This window comes from Xiphias gladius, chromosome 19 (assembly GCF_016859285.1).
Source record: "Xiphias gladius isolate SHS-SW01 ecotype Sanya breed wild chromosome 19, ASM1685928v1, whole genome shotgun sequence".
Classification (NCBI taxonomy): domain Eukaryota; kingdom Metazoa; phylum Chordata; class Actinopteri; order Istiophoriformes; family Xiphiidae; genus Xiphias; species Xiphias gladius.
The window spans coordinates 26,134,435-26,152,955 of record NC_053418.1 but is presented as its reverse complement, the minus strand read 5'-3'; the positions used below and the strand labels follow the sequence as shown (position 1 = coordinate 26,152,955).

Sequence of the window (18,521 nt, the reverse complement as noted above, 5' to 3'; positions counted from 1 at the left end):
ACCAAGGCTAAGCTGGCCACCGGACGGTCAGCAACGGCACATTCCGATTACTGCAGCTTCATCGCGTGCCTCCTCCGTCATTGTGTGTGTGTTGTGCTGCGACGGCGCTGTACGGATGTCCACTCTGCGCTGAGGAGACCTGGAGCGTGCAGAAAGTTCAAATTCGTTGAACTTTGACCCAAGCCGAGGGGACCTTCGTGGCCGTAGCCAATCACTTCCGACCACTGCTTGACCTGAAAGATGGACAAAATACGAATTACTTGTATTGTATCTGAAGTTCCAGAACTGTACAATAGCAAAGTGGCCCCAAATCGAGACCAGACAAAAAAGATATTTGAATGGAAAAATATCAGCATGCAGATGCAGCGGCCAGGTTCGTGGCAACAACACTGTTTGAGTCTATGGAATGCACTGATCTGCTGTTAGCAAGATGAGCATTTTAGCTAAGTGAAGCATCACCAGCGGTAAATACCGCGCTGACCAACACAGAATGTGCAGCTCAAGACCCCTGTTTCTCCACAATAATGTGATTCAGCTTTGAATTCCCAGCTAGCTGCTTGTTCAGACTTAATGGTTGTGTAGGATCAGGAGTGGTTTAAAGAGCTGGGCTTAGTGGACATACAAAGTGGGTAATGAACAATGTAATGCATTACTTTTTCTACTGAGTGATTCGTCGAATGATGTGTAATAAGTAATTGATTACAGTTTTCAATAAATTCCCCTCGCAGTCTGGTTACTTTTAAGCCAACAAAATTAAAAAAAGACAGGAAACTTTGAAGAGCATTTGGTTCTTTGTGTTGGGAAACCCAGTGTACAAACATATATAGAGATATATTTAAGAAAAAAAAACATCATTTTGTTTTAGCATGTTCTGAAGAGGGAAAAGGGGGACTAAAATGCGGGCTGTGAATGGTGTGCTATCACTACTGCTACTACTGCTAATAATGATAATAACAGACCGAGGCCAATAATAGCAATAATGGAAGGCTGCCGTTAGTAAAAGCCCCAACTTTACAGAAGGAGAAATCTTTTCTCCTCTTCCTACATATGGACGGTGTCAGTGATAAACCAAACCCTCGCCGACGAGAGCCGCCGCTTCCCGCCCTGCCTCGAGCGGACTGACGCGGCCAGTGAGCGCGGCGCGGCCAATGGGAGCGCAGCGGGGCGGGGAGCAGCGGCAGCTTGCGGGCTACTACAGTGTAGTACGGCTGCCAACAGTAGACGGGTCTCCCGCTCCGCCTGCCGCTGCTCAGCGTCTCCTGGTTAATGGATTATACAGTTTCCCTCAAAGTGCAACATCAGCTGGCCGTGTTCCCGACACACTTCTACCAGAGCTACACTGTGGAGTTACAGGTACATTTATTTTACATTCCACTTGCCAGTCCTGCCCCCCCCCCCCCTTCTCCCGTACTGTCCATGATAACAGGCGTGCAGGGCTGCAGAGGAGTGAGTGTGACTTTATGGAGATGCTTTACTGCAGGGGCAAGGCATGGTTTTGTCGCGCTGCATGCTGATATTTGCCCTCGCCGAGATTCTGGCTTGCGTGCCGCGGCGGGGGCTGACGGAGCGCAGAGGTGGTGGCCAGCGCGCTGCGGCGCACAGGCGGCTGAGAGAAGTGAGCGGAGCAGCCTGGCGGAGGCTGACCTCACGTCCCATAAACAGGTCCTGCGTGTCGGTCTGTGAAGGGGGGGGACCCCGGGGGGTCCTTAAGGGGGTCCCCTCTGTATAAATGAGACACAGCCTATCAAGCTGACATGATCCCCATAATCTCCGCTCCCATCAGAGGTTGAACTTTCAGTAATACATAAGACAGCCCGGCGCTATTAAAACTCCTGCACCCAGAGGCAAAAGCCTCTGACTAATCCCTCGTCTGTGGCTTCTTATTTCTGCTGAGAAAGAACTGTAGGCTACTGAAAATGAAGCGCGGTTGCTTTGCACGCCGGGCGATTCTCTCAAGGTGACATTTGAGGCGGCTGAGAGGCAGAGAGGCAGAGCTGCAGGATGAGGATGGAGGGTACTAAACACACCTTCCTCACCTCTGTGGAGGAGTTACCAGTACTCGGTTGGAGCTGGTTTGGGTTCTCATCGGATGAGCTGACATAGTGGATGATAATGTCAAAACCGAGGAGGACAGGAGATTTTAGGAATGACTTTGCTCTGCTGGTTTTTCTTTTGTTGGTGGTTGGTGTAGCAGCTGAGTGTATCATAGTTTATCAGCTTTTTGTGTGCGGAGTTATTGATCTGTATCCGTAGCACAGTGGAGAAGAAAGGAGACCTGATAGTGAAGTTGTTATTCTCTGGAAATATATTAGAGCTGCAAATGAAGATTATTTTCACTATCGAATACTCAGTCTTTTATTTTCTTGCTTAATTAATTACTTTGTCTAAACAATGTTCAAGAATGGTGAAAAAAATACCCAATATAATCTTCCAGAGCCCAAGATGACTTTTTGAAATAGCGAAAGATGTTAAGACATCTATCATATATGACTGAAACAATTAATCAATCAAAATAGGTGCTGATGAATTTTTGGTTGATTGAGTCATCTAATTGTTTCAGCCCTAAATTGCATTAAAAGGTTAAAAAAAAGGTTTTTAAAAAATCCGTTCTTCTGTTTCCCATCATGTTTTTCAGCTTTCTTTGTGGTGATTATTATTTGCCATTCGGGACTTCAGTGGCCGATTCCTTCTTGCTCAGAAAAGCAAACAAAATGGGAAATATGGAACATGGTTGTTACAGTGTTTGCTTTGATGTCTCTCAGATGGCTTTTTTCTTTTTTATTTGATGCAGCATTCAAATTCTTGCCGCTGTCTACAGTTTGTCCCATGCACAGCTTCAGTATGTTTTTTTTTTTTTTACACCCAATGCAATGGACACTTTCGTATTCCAAAATAGCCCTGTAGTATTGATTATTGTCCTTAGTGATTAACTGATTATTTTTTGATTTATCAGTTAGGTTTTGGTCTATAAAATGTCCAAATCCAGAATATGTTCAGTTTACTATCAGAGAAGACAAAGAAAACATGGCAATCTTCACATGTGAGGAGCTGAAGCCAGTGACTTTTTGTCATTTATGCTTGAAAAATGACAATTAATTGATTATCAGCATTGTTCCTAATTAATTTTCTGTTTATTGACTTATGTCAAATAGTCTCAAGTTTTTTGTATTTCATTGTTTACTGGGGATACAAGGAGATCAGGTTTGGTTTAGGAATGGAGCCCCCAATTCACTGTAAAACGAACTCAAATATATGTGTAGAGAATCCTTGTTAAAGCGCCATAAGTCGTTTGTAGTCGACCATTTGTTTTATGAGCACAGTCTCTTTGTCCGAACAGTAGACATTTCATTTTGAAACACCAGCCTTCCTTTCCTCCTGCAGCAGCAGTCCAACACCTACTTCAAATCCAGTTATGGATGATATGTTTCATTCTGCAGCCCCAAGCATGATGAGAAAAACAATAATGCAGCATTACACCAACCAGGCTCTCCCATCTCCGTCTCCACCTGCCTCATTTCAGCCTGACTCTGGTATCATCAACATCTCCTCCTGGAAACCACAAGGTGGCTCCACCTTGGCACCGTGCAAGCCTTTTGAAAATCTGACTGTGACACAAACCTGTTTACTACCACTTCTGCTCTCCTCCAAGAACACCACCTGAAAGTTGTGCGCTCAGCAGCTACACATTACAAACAGCCACAGATGATAAAGCTCCTTCATCGACTCTTTCTTAATATTCCAGTGGTTGTCTCTAGTCATCCTTTCTATTTTTGAAAAACTTCAAGTATAGAAAAAAGCATTTCCATTCCCCCGTCTGCTGTCTGTAATTTGTTCTGCCTATAAATAAAAGACTTTGAAGCTCCGTGCTTTGATGTCATCAATAAATGTTTGCTTTTGTAAAGTTAAAATTGCCCTGCTGCTTTGTTGCTTTCTATTGCGTCCTTGCAGCAGTTGTTTTCAGTTCTGTCTCCATGTTTTTCTTTACAGAAGGTCAACTGAGATGGGTCTCTCTATTTTATAAATAGTACACAGAGTAACAAAGAGCCCCAATAAACTGAGCTGAACATATTTGTTTTCACAGGGTGTAGGAGTTGTTTTGAAGCAATCAGCTAAATAAAGGAAATGTGTACTTCATCAAAGGTGAGGAATCTTTTCTTCCAGTTTTTTCAAGGCAGCAGAATGGCAAATATAAAAGCATCCGGGCTGACCTTGGATTAGCAGAACAACTGGTGTCGTTTCTCACACCTGCCACGCAAAGACTGTCTTTACGGTGATTTCTAAATGAAATATTGAACAGTGTCCAAAAGGTGACACCTGTTCTTACAGCGATTTACAGCACTGGGTATAAGACAAGCCATTGCACTTTTTCAAGGAGAGCAGTGAAAGGACGTTGCTTGACAAGATAATAGATATTCCAACTGATTTGTCTATATTTAATAGATAATAGATATTTTACCATTGTCTCACAAACCTATGAATGAGTTTCAGTGTACATTTTTACCATCAAAAGATTAGAAATCTCACGCTTAAGTAAAAAAGGAAAATGACCAGGTACTTTTAAAGGAGTACTTCAGCAACTTAGTATTTCACCTCCATAAACTTGGAGGGGGTTGAGAGAGATCGATTATAAAATTGAATAGTAGGAATTGATGCAGCAGAGGCCTTGAGGATCTTGATCAAATGTACTCTGAAGTGCCTGAGGTGCTCACTGCGATTTTATCAAGTCTGTGAAACCTCACGTGTTTCCTTGGACATGAAAGCTCTTAATCCATTTTCCTTATATATACCCCACTCCACTAGGTTGGTTACCAACTAACCAACCTGGTGGAGAGCCCCTTTAAAATTCCAGTGTTCAGCAGAGGACAGAGTGTATTATGTCGTCACTACACTTTGCTAGAGAGTCTGCGTTCTCAGTTACAAGCCATCATGCTGAGGTTTAAGGGGAAAGGAGAGTGGATGTGTGTGTGTGCGAGAGAGTTGTTACAGAAGGAAAAAAAGATGCTTGTTGCAGTCTTTTCTGGTCATCAGTATAAACTGACAAGTCGTAGATCACCTGATAAATTTAAGTAACGATTTCACACATTGTGGAAATGCTAGACAGAATTAATCGGACATCTTAGAGGTTGTATTTTAAGCTACATGTTCAAGAGAAAATATATTGTTTTGTAATCCATGTTTAGCTCTAACTTGGCCGTAAATCTTCAATGGACTCAACACTTCACCTTACAATTAAGTGCTGGGTGTATTGTTGGAGCTACTGCGCCTACAGTCCCATGCAACAGGTGTCTGTTTTAATATTCAGGCTGTAGTGTTTCTTTGACAGCACGTGATGGGAGTCGGAATCCTGCAGCTCGATGTTGTGCTCGCACCGGAAAGAGTTAATCTCATTAAGATGACCAGTGTCACAATCTTAGTGCCGCACCAACTCAACATTTGCCCTAAATGTCTGCTCTGGCTGAACACCAAGCTGATTATGTTACTGAAGTGCAGGCAGTCTGCCCAGTGTATGTGCTAATGTTTTCACTCAGCAGATCTGTGGGCCACACTTAGGTCACACTACATGGGAATAGTCCACTTAGCAGCAAACACAAAATAAGTGCTCATTGTTTTGACCTCGAGGCATGGCATTACAATTTGGCTTGAATTTGCCTCCCCAAGGCCAAAGCAGCAGAATGATAGAGACAGAATGGGAGGCAGACCAGTGCACAGGGCTCTGGGATAGGAAGTACAGTCTCTGCATTTTGAGCATGCAGCCTCACTCATCCAGCCTGGCTAATTTACCCCCCCGGGAGCAATGTTGGAGTCTCTCACTAGCCCTGGAACACCAGCTGGACAAAATGCTGCTGTTGATAGAGGTAACAGTGTATATGGAACTTACAGGTCATAGTGAGCACAGGGAGGCCAGTCAGCTGCTCTCATCCTCATATATGCAGCTTTTCCTTTCATACTTGCTAAATCACCTACCAGCAAGTAGTGTCATTTGTCTGCAAAATGACAAGATCTTAGCTTAACTCATAGATATGCTAATACTGAACTGTAAGAGGACATTAAGTGGCATTTAGAGAACTAAAAGTCAACTGGAACCGAAAGACGACCATCCCTTCAGTCACCCCCGGGTAAAGATGGCCTGTAATTGACCCAAATATTTAGGTCATATTTGCACAGTAAAGATGAGTAAGCTAGTTAGATATAGTAGAAACATGAAGGAAAAATGGAATATACGTATAGTATATGTCAAAATATATAGACGGGTGACAAATTTAAGTAGAAAACCTGAAAAATGAGTTGAGAAACAGGATGACATTGCCCCCATCCATAGGGCACAGTCACTAATTGGTTTGAGTATGAAAATGATGTGAATCATATTCCATGGCCTTCACAGTCACGAGGTTTCAACCCAATTGAACACCTATGGGCGATTTTGGACTGACGTCTTAGACAGCACTCTCCACCACCATCATCAAAACACCAAATGAGGGAATATCCTTTGGAAGAACGGTGTCCATCCCTCCAGTAGAGTTCCAGAGACTTGTAGAATTAATGCCACAGGTACACTGAAGCTGTTCTGGTGGCTGATGGTGGCCCAACACCTTACTAAGACACTTTATGTTGATTTTTTCCTTCCGTCTGTATATACTGTATATTAAAAATACAATTTGGTCATTTTTAAAAATCTCATTTGGGGTCATGATGATTAGGGTTATTTTTTATTGCCTTTAAAAATCACCCATATTGGCTCCTATTATCAGGGCAGCATCTTTTTTCAGTTCCATCATAAATGGTTACAAATTAAATGTTACAGTTCGTCTTTTCTGATCTGGCACCTCTACCCTTAAAGTTTTGTTAAGTATAAGCAATTAAAATCACTTAAAGTTAGCGAATGGCCATTGTCATAGTATAAAATCACTAACATTTACTACTGGTAGAAGACAGGATGCAAACTGGAGCTTCCCTTGTCAAAGTCACATGCATTGTTGACTGATGACCCAACCTATCCAACCATATCCAACCTAACATTTTTCATATGGATCCCTAAATCTGTTTCATGATAGCAGCCTGGCTTTAGAGATAGGATTGTTGGGCTGTTGGATGAATCGTCAGTGATACTGATGCTGGTCATCCCCTGACTTTTCCTCTAAAGCCACCACTAAGATCAAATTTGTAGTTTTGAGTGAATCAATCCAACACTTATTTGATAGACTGCCATGAAATTTGATACATTTATTTACGTTTCCCCCCAGATAAATTGTAACAACTCTGGTGCTCCCCTGACTTTTCATCCTGCACTATAATCAAAATTTCAGAGTATCCAATACTAAGGTTTATGACCGAATACCTGCAAAACTAATGAAATTCCCATCAGCCTCAGCTGTACCTTTTTACTGTCGTGGGTCTAAATAACCAAATAGTGCTGCAACACGTTTTTTATTTTCTCCGTTAATTATTTTTTCTTCAGTGAATTATCAGAAAATAGTGAATATTGTCCAGTATGAATTCCCACAGTATAAGGTGACTTCTTCATATATCTTGTTTTGCCTAACCAACAGTCCAAAACCCAAAGTTATTCAGTTTACTATGGTGTAAGACAAAAAGCAGCATCAAATCCTGGCATTTGAGAAGCTGGAACCAGGGAATGTTTGCCAGTGTTAGTTAAACGACTACCACGCTTATTCAATTATCAAAACAGTTGCCACATTATTTTCTTTTTGCCCAATCCATTAATCGACTAATTTTTCCTTCTCTTATCACAATATAAATTTATTCTCATGATGACATTTTTTTTGGAAAATCAGTTGAGAAGGTGTCTATGGATGAAACACACTGACAGAAGTGTCTGCTTTTGGCTAATGCAGTGAATGAAATACCAGAAAAATCAAACTACTTCATCCCAGTGATGCAATCAACCTTTAAATCCAATTTTGCCACAGAACAATCCTGCTAATTGATTTGCAGCACTGCCCACAATGGTCTGTACAACCAAAGGTATCAAAGGGAGAACTACCACAGTGTGACACAATCTCTGAGAGTAGACAAATTTATGTCATCTAATGTCATATCACTCATATTACTCAACCCTACCCTATTACTAGGAATGCTACTGTATCTACCAAATGTCATCGTGATGATCATGGCACAGCAGACACTTGATTCTTTAGGCCGATATCGATATTCATATTTTTGGGATTTAAATCTGATAACAACATATCGGCTGATAGATACTTCTTTTGCTTTTTTTAAAAAATAAACATATAATGTAAAGAAACAGTCTTGATACGGATCTTTTAGTGTCAATGCTATTTCTTCATCATTTTGCATATTAAAATAATTAACACTGGCAAACGATACTGCATGTGTTAGTGGCTGATTCAGTATAAAAATAGTTGTAACAGCTTAACCCAATACATCACCCCGACACTAATAGCCCACTCAATACTACTGGGATAGAGATAAATATTGTGTGAGCTGTGTATTAAAGGTACACAGATGACACATACTACAGTCAGTCAAATTACTCATCATATTCTGGTGACACTGTGATAAAACAGGTATGGTACAGTAATTGTTTACCTACCTTCATCTGTGTACGAGTGGCTGTGTCAGAAATGAAATATCAGTGTAGATGTGATGAATATTTCCAAAGAATGACAGCCAGTTTATTTCTGAAGAGCTATTTTTTTTTATTTTTGCATCAGTCCACATGTTTTAGGCACAGTCTCTTACAGTCCTCCACTCAGGACTGAAGTGTCTTTATCTCTCAGCATTACAGTCTGTGGCTTTAGATGGATTCTTTTTCAGTCTGATGATTCTTGCCTGTGCTGGGTTTTACATCTGGCCTCAGAGAGCTGCATTGGAGGCCCTCCAAAATTCATGACCGACAAGCTCACTCTATTCCTTATCATCATTCACTGTCAGCAACAGGTCAGCAAAGATAACCACCATTCATTTAAGAAGTACAATTCTGGCTATTGTACCATATCAGTGATTGATTCTCTCTGCTGTGCCAGGCCTTTAAAACTCATCTGTTTTACTTGCAAGGTCAGGCAAAATGAGAAAAGTGTAGGTGCTGTGGGAAGGACTTATGGAGAATATAAATAAGTGGTGGACTATGGGGACCATACAGTCTGACAACTTAATCATCATTGACTGTACTGATTGCAAATTTGGTTTGGATGATTTAATTTGCTAAACATCAGCATTCTGACAAAAGCGGATGATTTATTGATTTTAGAAATATACATTTAAATCTAAAGAACAGCCCCACAGAGGTAGCTAGCAGCTCTTCAGGGTGATTTACATACTGCTTTAATAGAGTTGCGGTCAGGGAGGAATTACTTATGATCACACTGGCCCATACTGGATATTTAATAAAAAGGCCAGCTCATCAGCGCTCTATTTTATTACAGTACAGGTGAGTATAATCCTAACCATAACCATACACAAATTAAAACTGTAATTATGGCTGGATTTTTGAATTTGGGGATTTGAAACATCTGTCAGAGAGTGCCCTGTTGATTTTTTTTCATTTCCCTGCATAATTGTCCTCAGTTAAAGGCTAAGCTGATGAGAAATGATGACTGCTTAGTGTTGGCTGTGCTTGAAACATCTACCATTCTGATCATCTTCCAAAGCAACATATCCAACAAAGGTTTTGGCTTTACCGGTGACAGGTCCTGAGGATGGCAGTGGCAGTAGGTTGGTCAGCTTGTCTGTCTATAATTTTGGCCCAGAGGGAGATGTTTTGACAACTAACATGATTGCCATGAATTTTGACAGGGATATCAGTGGTCCCTAGTTGACAATTCTTAATGATATGACCCCTCAACGTCAAACTTTAACCTTGACGAAGACCTTGATACCTTGATAAGATATCTCAAAATGTAATGCCAGAATTGTTTGTTACAGTTTTAGTGATCTTCTGACCTTTTCTGGTGGAGAAATGTTACACTTTTTGGCCCATTACTGATAAGACTTGGATGATGTTATTTCCATGGGTCTGGTATAGCCTGTTTTAACTGTGCTGTGCCATGCCAAGCCATGAAAGCATGTGTTTCCACTGAAGCCTCAAATAGTATAACCACAGTAACCTATGCTGTGTGAAGCAGCCATAAGAGTTGCAATGTATGTATTAGCAGCACTGTGCTAGCACAGTTATTGTTTTGTACAAAACTGGGCTACACAAGGAGATATGAACATATTCTGTGCTATTTGGTCAGCAGTTCAATTTTAAATACTGCAGTGAGGCAGGTTCTTACTGTAGTTTGTGAGAACCAGAACACCTCCAGTCACCATCAGGGTGAACAACACCTTTTACCTTAACATGCTTTCCGATGTTAAACCATTTGCACTATGCAGCCATGGCTTAGATGGTCACAGCTGCTGACGGCTCAATTCAGTGTGAGTATGAAGTCCACAATAGGGACCAGTCTTTCGTTTTTGGATTGTAAAATTTCAAGTCTAACTACTGGCAATAACTTACACTGGCTCACACTTTCTGGAGTTTGTCAATGTCATAGTTTTTAATGTGAAATATGCAGACTATGAGCCTTTTTTTAACAGGACCTCATTATGACTTTCATTGCATTGAGCACTTCAGCAACTCTTTGTGACAGTAACTCAAAGCCTCGGCTTCCCAGCACTTCTCTATCAAGCTGATACTCTTAATGTGTGGAGCAGCTATGATTAATTGCAAACTTGTAATACCACATATGGAATGAATGACCGACCTCTAATTTATGAGTTACCAGGATCTTCTGTATGTAGTCATCATTCTTCATATTACAGGTCCACATACTTTTTTGGTGAAGGTTACTTCATTCCATCTGTCTACTGCAGCAGTCGTGGTTATTATTTTTAAAATGGGTTATTATTTTTCTCTAAAAGCAAAAGATTTAAAAAAAATCATTTTTAATTACACTGGTCTGTCAGATGCAACCCAGGCTGAATAGCCAGAAAATGCACAAAATGACAGTGCAGTTGATATTGAATTGAATTCCTTCGTAAATGTGGCTCTACATGTGATCCATGTACAGTATGTACAAAAGCTCGTTGTCAGTCTCTTTTTATTCCCTTCTCACCAGACGATTTCCTGTCATTGAATGGATGCCCAGTGTCCAAAGAACACTAATTCATCCAGCTGGCATGCAACAGACTCAGTCTATGAAAAGTGTACTCAAGAAACTTTTCAAGACTCTGATCGGGAGTGCTTTCCTATTCCACGGTGCGTCATTGGTAATCAGCGTCAATAACTTTCCACTATAATGTTTTATCTTTGTTTATTTCATGACGAGTGCCATTTTATTTCAAAAAATGAATTAATATTTAATTAATAAATTATGTATCTTGAGCTTCCTGATAACAAATGTTATTATGAATTAACATGATTGTTCTACAGTATGTAAACCTGATTGCTTTTGCAAATAGCTAAGGGACAGTCATTGGCTACCAGGATTTGCAAGTCAAAAGAAAGAAGTCCATGTAAGGTGTTGTATAATTTATAGACCTGTTTGATACAGCTTAAATTAAAGTCTCTTTGTCATGAATTATATAAAGTCTTCTGTCTCCTAAATTCAGTAATGCCGAGTGAAAGTGTGCTGTGGGAGTGCTTTGGAACGACTGGGGATACAGTTAGGTACATAAGTATTTGGATAGTGACGCAGTTTTTGTAATTTTGTCTCTGTACACCACCACAATGGATCTGAAATGTCATGAAATAATGAGGGAACAGGCCACACCTGACCATGAAACTGAATGTCAGTCAATTGTCCAATTGCTTTTGAGCCTCTGAAAATGAGCAACTATGTATAAAAATGGCTGTACTTCCTAAATGTAATATAACGTTAATGTTAGATTTTTGTTAAATCCCTAGAATTAAAGCTGAAAGCCCACAATTCAATCACATCTTGATGGCTTTGTTTCAAATCTATTGTGGTGGTGTTCAGAGATGAAATACGAAAACTGTGTCACTTTCCAAATACTGAGGTGGATGAATGTTGCCTAGATTTCAAAGTGTCTAGTCAGATCAGTTATCCCACCATGCATAAGCTCTGCATGGTGTGATAACTGTAGTTGCAAATCAGTTATTTAGGCACTCTTCCTTTGAATTCTTCATGTTTTAAGTATGAAATGTAGTTACTCGGTGGTTAAGTTTCAGGTGAAAGATGGCTCTGGCCGTTTACTGTGGAGAGCCTAAGGTGGGTAGATGTGCAAAGTGCAGCTATGGTACAAATGGGAATAGACTGGGATATCAGGGGCAGGTACCAGTCATGACCTTTAAAATGCCTCTTCTCATTTCTTTTTAAAACACTGTCCTATGATTTCAACTTTCTGACAATTTAATGATGAAAAGAACAGTCTGGAACTGATCTGCCACAACAGCTTTGCACAAGAGGAATCTGAGTTCTCTGTGTGGGGGGTGCAGAAGCACCCCAAGTGAATACAGAAGCACTCTAAATTAAATTCACCAAGGAAGAGACAAAGAATGTGGTTATCGTTTTGGTCTGGTTCTGGGACATCATTGCTGAATGTAGGAAAAGGTGTGAGAGGAGGTAGACGTAACTGTAAGGACAGTGTTGTAAAAAAGTTGTATCTTTCTTTTTTGCCATGTTATGAGCTAGAGGGGAGCAGGTCTAGGGATGACAATGTTGGTCGATGGGTTGGTCCACCACGCTAGTTCAGACTGAAATATCTTGACAATTATTGACTGGATTGCCATTATAATTTGTAGGTTCATGGTCCCCAGAGTCCCAGTGACTTTATGTTCACTATCTTTCTAGCACCACCAGTAGGTTGACACATTTTGATTTCAGTTAAGGATCTCAAGAACTATTGCAGGGACTGCCATAAAATTTAGTACAGACGTTGATGTTCCCAAGAGGATGTTTCCTAGTCATATTTGTAATCCCCTGACTTTTCATCAGTGACAAATTTTTACCCTATCCAGTGAACTATCTCAACATCTTCTAGATGGATTGGCAAAAAATTTTGGAGTAGATGTGCATGTCCACAATGATATATCCTAACTCTGATGTTCCCCTGACTTTTCATCATCATCTAGTCAAAATATCAGTGTGACCAAGATTACTGACATTCCCATCTGCCTGACTTGTATGCTGACAGCAGCATATAACTCAAAGCATTGCTGTACTGATATACAACCTCACAGAGCCGCTGGTGTGGCTTGCTTGATTCTGAATGACACATCTTTCCTTTCATTCACAGTCAAAATGTGCCAAAAAGGAGACACATCCTGTGTATGCTGCACAAAGGCTGTGGGCCATTACTGGAGTGTCCACAGGTCCAATAGGACTTTATCAAAAGAAATTTTGGTCAGAATCTGTTGGTGTCATCGACAATGAAGAGAAAATAGAATTTAGAGTTTAAAATGTGTGTTGCTTTGAATTTGGCATTGATATCAAAGTCAGATTTATTGTGTTGTGATAGCAAAGGGAAACTTGAAAGACCAGTATGAGTCCAGCTCATCTACAAGGGCATTCTTCCAACTTCACAGCTTAACGCCCTCTCTAACAAATTACAACTGACCTTTTACAGCTGCATCATCTGCTGGGCACTCGCTGCGTTGACCCTTTCATCTCTCTCCTTCCCTCCCACTGTTTCATCCGCTTTTTCTGTTTTGTCTCCCTCCAGACTCGGACATCTGACTCCGCACAGTTTGCCTCATCTGATTTGACAGACCATAAACGTGTTGACTAGGTGTGAGAAACAAGCTGGCTTCCTGCTAATTTGACCTTCAACACAAAGCCCGCTGCATTGTTCCCCGTGTGACTTCTCTGTCCTGTGTTTCTCCTTCACCAAAGTGGTAATACAGCTACCGTAATGAGCTCACGGTGCTCTGTGGAGAGAGCCTGGCCGTAATGATGTTGACGAGAGCTGTTCTGATCAGATATTGATGATTGAATTGTGTAGAGAACCCCCGTGTTGGTTTATGATTGCGATGCCTCCCCCTTATCCAATTACACAGGGTGAAAATTAATATTTTTCTCAGGATCTCATTTAGAAGAGAGTCAACCTCTTGCAATTATAGCGATGTATCTGACAGTAAAATCCATTAGCTTAAACAATTGATCGCCAAGGAGAGGGACATGTTAATTCAGTGAGCAGCAGTTGCTCTTTGGAGAGCTGTACTTCACAAGCAGCAGGACTTTTTCAGCTTTCCTTCCTGTGCTGCTGGGTGACAGACACACTAAGGGAGAGGAGAAAGTGCTGCTGTCAAGTAAAGGGCTGTTAGAACTTAATGCTTTTCTTATTTTCATACTTTTGGCCATTAATGTTTTCAACAAGTTACTTGCTAAGATGTGAGAATGCAGCGACATTGCTAAAAAGAAGTCTAACACAGCCCATCAGACAGGTTTTACACAAGCGCCAAGGTAGCCTAAAGTTATTTGGAAGAGAAAACAAAGGCTAATAGTGAAACTACCTAAACCGTTTGCTGTAAACATCCATCAAAGATTAGGCAGCTGTGTTCACTTTAGGTTTTATCTCTGATTAAAGTGGATTAGATCCCCAAGGCCGAAGACCAGGAACAAGCCACCAAATATTTTCTACCTTGTCTTAGGGCTGTCACTTTTTCACCTGAACATGAGCTGCTGTTCAAACGTGGGGAAAATGTAAATATCATACTGTAAATCATCTGTTTGAATAACAATAAGCACAACAGACTGTGCCTTGTACTTCAGCGAACCATCCGTCTCACCATGGAGAACAAAAGCGGGTCGAGCTGAAGGAATGGTCATGACACCAAACCATCTAAGAATCAATGTGTGGAAGCATTTTGGGTTCAACATCATAGATGGAAAAAAATGTGGATGAAGGTAAAGCTGTTTGTCCCACAGTAACGTTAGCTTGTCACTTGGATGCGGCAGCGGAGGTACCGCAAATTGACGGCACAACCTACAATGTTTTTTTTAGGATTAGGCTGCGTTCGTTGCATTCAAGTTTGATTGTCCTTTTTTTTAAACGTGCCAGCCTCAGAGTGTATGGAGAGAACAATTTGGCAAACCAGGCAAATTAGAATTATATATCTTTATAGGCTATTTGTGTATTACATTACCTTGAACGTGGTCTGTCTGTGCTGCACGTTCCTGTCAGACTCTCAACAACGGAATACTTATTTAAAGTACATCAACAGTACAAGGTCAGTCACTCATCCTCCAGTAAGCCATTTGATCTCCGTATGCTTCACTGCTATTACTATGGGAGGTAACGTGAGTGAAAAATAAAAACCATTGCCACTTGAGAATTTCATAAGTGTAGTTATAGGGGAGATAAAAAGCTTAACATAAATGTAATAATCCAAGTGTTTGCCAGTGTAATCTTTATTTTGGTTGTTATACCACCATCCATACCCCCAAATCCCAGAGGCAGTAATGTAGCAATGTTGACGTGTTCCGAGAACTACAGCAATTAGTTTGGTAAATATAGTGTTATCTTGACAGATAAAATGGCCATAACCACAAAAATAAATAATAAACCATGTTACTTCTTTAAGAAAGTTTCCTCTCTCCTACTTCTTGTTTTCTTATTTTATAAGATTGTTGAATACTGACTTTACATGCAGACAAAAGTTAGGGTCAGTGGTCATAATCAGGCAATAGAGACAACTAAATGCTTCCTGGCCTCCAGCATAATGATGGATTATTGAAACATACTAGGGAAATAAACAAACACATTTTTTCATTTATGGTCTTTATCTGTTTATTCCACATTGCAGGGTTGTGGCATTTCGGTTTAAAACTGAGGCAAAAATGTAAACTTAACAATGAAGGAACTAGCAATGAACCCTTTCTCTTCAATGTGTCTTGTTTTTTTTTTTGCTGCTGCATCTCCTGCTGATGTTGCTACTGATGCTTCTGCTTCTTAACTGAATTTAGGGTGATTAATCATTCATTTCCAGCATCTGTGCACCCTTGCTAAAACAGGCAGTGGGCCCAACGCTCGCACAAGCCGCTCATTTATGTTGTTTGTCCTGTGGCATCTGAACAGGAAACCGCACTGCTCTTGACTGATTACAAAACTGAGGGGGAGAGTGGTGTCACTGATTTATTTATATTTCTCTTCTTCCCCAGTCGTTTGTCTGCACAGTCTTGTGCCCCTGACATGTTTTATCCTTGTCTTGTCAGTCTAGCCATGACCTCTGGGCTGCTGGATACCAGAAAGCAGTGGGCCAGACGCTCAAAAGGCAGAGTACATCCTGCTATAAGTCATTGCCAAGGTCATGCCATGTCCTGGAAGGGTGACGCTAAATGTTAAAAAATGAAAAGAAAGTCTGCAACTTTAAGATCCTCCTGTGTTGATGAATAATATACAGTACTATGGTGCAGTAGATTACAAAAAAACAGCATACTATTGATTTTATTCTGCAGTGCGTCAGTTTTCATTAAAACTAAAGTATGTTGAAAACAACTTCATGGTAGAGCGTGACCATTACATACAAATGTTCCAGTTACCCTAGGTAGTATGCATCATAACCACTAGGCTCAACAGTTTTGTTTTAAATGATCAAATGTCCCACTCACAACATGTCTTGGTCACAAGAATTTCAACAAATTCAACGGATCCTTAAACATAAACACATGACAGTCATAAACAAAAATAACTGTTGTCAGGTTTTTAAAACACTCACATATTAATATGGTTATTGACCTCAAAAATCCAGTCTCTTGTGGGGTTCTAATGTAGCTACAGGTGGCTGCACCATTACCCCAAAAATAAAACATTTCAATTTTAAACTTGAAATTCTTCCATTTCACCCATTCTCCCTTTACTTGAAGACTATGCTGTAACATTTGTCATATTTATTATTTGCCGCACCTGTAGCTCCAGGCAGAAAACGATGTGTTGTATGTGGCTCCAACCCACAGAACTCATCATTTATTTACACATCATCAGGGGACGATGTGGGAAATATACCATGTACCTTACAGCTTATAACATTCAATATACTCAAGTGCACTAAATGACAGCAGAGGCTCTTACTTATGTTCTTAATGTCAAAATTCTGTTGTTGTATCCACAAACAGGAGTCTAGTCATCTTAAAATATAAATTCTGTGGCCGGCTAGAATCGGAAATAAAGTCTTCATTAGTACGTGAAAGTAGACCAAGCTCAGCAGATCGAGCATTAGCTTTAAAAGTTCCATTTTTATGTTGTATCTCAGTTTGTGGGGAAGAGAGTTCAAACAAGTTGGGGAGAGTTTTCTTTTACGGTATACCAACGTGACCTTAGTTCTCATCTGTCCTGCTGCTCCTAATGAAGATGTGCCTGAGTAAATGAGGACGAGTTGAGCCTGACTGCTTCCAAATATGAAATGTGAGCCCCTAATGGAAGCCGGGCTGAATTAGTAATAGAAAGCAGAGATGGCTCAGCTGTGTCTGTGGAAAGGGAAATAAAAGCCTTTTGACGCCGCCTCTATCTGAATCCCACATTCTCCAACTCACAGCACCGACTTCAGTCACGCATTCGAATGAATTTCCAAGAAAACCCTGTCATCATGATCTGTTGTTGTTATTTTTTCATCCTTGTCAAATATAATTTTGGCTGTGTGACTGAGTTTTTAGTGGGATGTTGGATATTAAATGGTTTTCTGACTCATTGCTTGCACAAGCTGCTCAGCATCTGTCACTAACTCAAATGCTTGGGGTAATGAAATATTGACTAGCAGTGATGAAAGTATGAAATGAGATTATTGTTTACTTGCTTTATTACATCCTGGTTGGTTTGACTTAGCTCGCTAAAGACCCACAAAGCAAGGGTGTATGATAGTGACAACAAAAAAAAGGTCTTTTGTAGTGTAAACAGTAAATCTTCTGGACATGACTTTTATAGAAATTTCTTTTTCAATTAATGACTGTGGTCCAGTGTGGCCTCGGTTTTTAGGCCAGGGACTCAGAACAAAACCAGAACACCTCATATTTCAGGCTGTCAGAGACATGTTTTCATGAAAATTGTGAATAAAAACTGCAGGCCTCTTCCATTCTGAGCTCACAGTGGCCAATATTGCGTGTTCAGTTCTTGGTGCACAAAGTGCATCCAGGTCAGTAACCATGACTGCATTTGTCTCTCTCTCCAGATGAAGTCAACAGAGGTGGACCAAGGGCTTTTCACAGACAGCTACTGCAAAGTGTGCAGCGCTCAGCTCATCTCCGAGTCCCAAAGGGTCGCCCATTATGAGGTGAAGACATCCCCTGACATTACTTTACATGGCTCTGATACTCTACACTCTTGTGGAGTTTATGAAGGCTTAGGGTCACACTTTTATGGCTCTGCCCTCAGAAACACGTAGCTGATCTATACACCTGTGCCCTGCAGCTTACATACTCAATAAACATAGTTTATAATTTTTTCATTTAACCTCAGTAGAGAACCACACCGGAAATGAAGGATTAATAGCAGTAGAAATTGACGCTCCTCCTCCTTTTACACTGTGTGGAACCCTGCTGTGATATCTCTCACTTTGTACTGCAAAATGTGAAAATGCGTAAACACTTGCTGCAAACGTGGCAGCT

General features: G+C 40.6%; 1 protein-coding gene across 1 annotated transcript in view; it reads left to right on the top strand.

Annotated features, from left to right (window-relative positions):
• The first annotated feature begins 1,236 nt into the window (after nt 1–1,236).
• zmat4a (zinc finger, matrin-type 4a) overlaps nt 1,237–18,521 on the top strand; it is a 137,326-nt gene continuing 120,041 nt past the window's right edge. The window contains exons 1-2 of the mRNA XM_040155640.1: nt 1,237–1,353; nt 18,086–18,187. Of these exons, the coding sequence (XP_040011574.1) occupies nt 1,267–1,353; nt 18,086–18,187 (189 nt within the window). The 5' untranslated portion in view covers nt 1,237–1,266. The remainder of the gene's footprint in view (nt 1,354–18,085; nt 18,188–18,521) is intronic.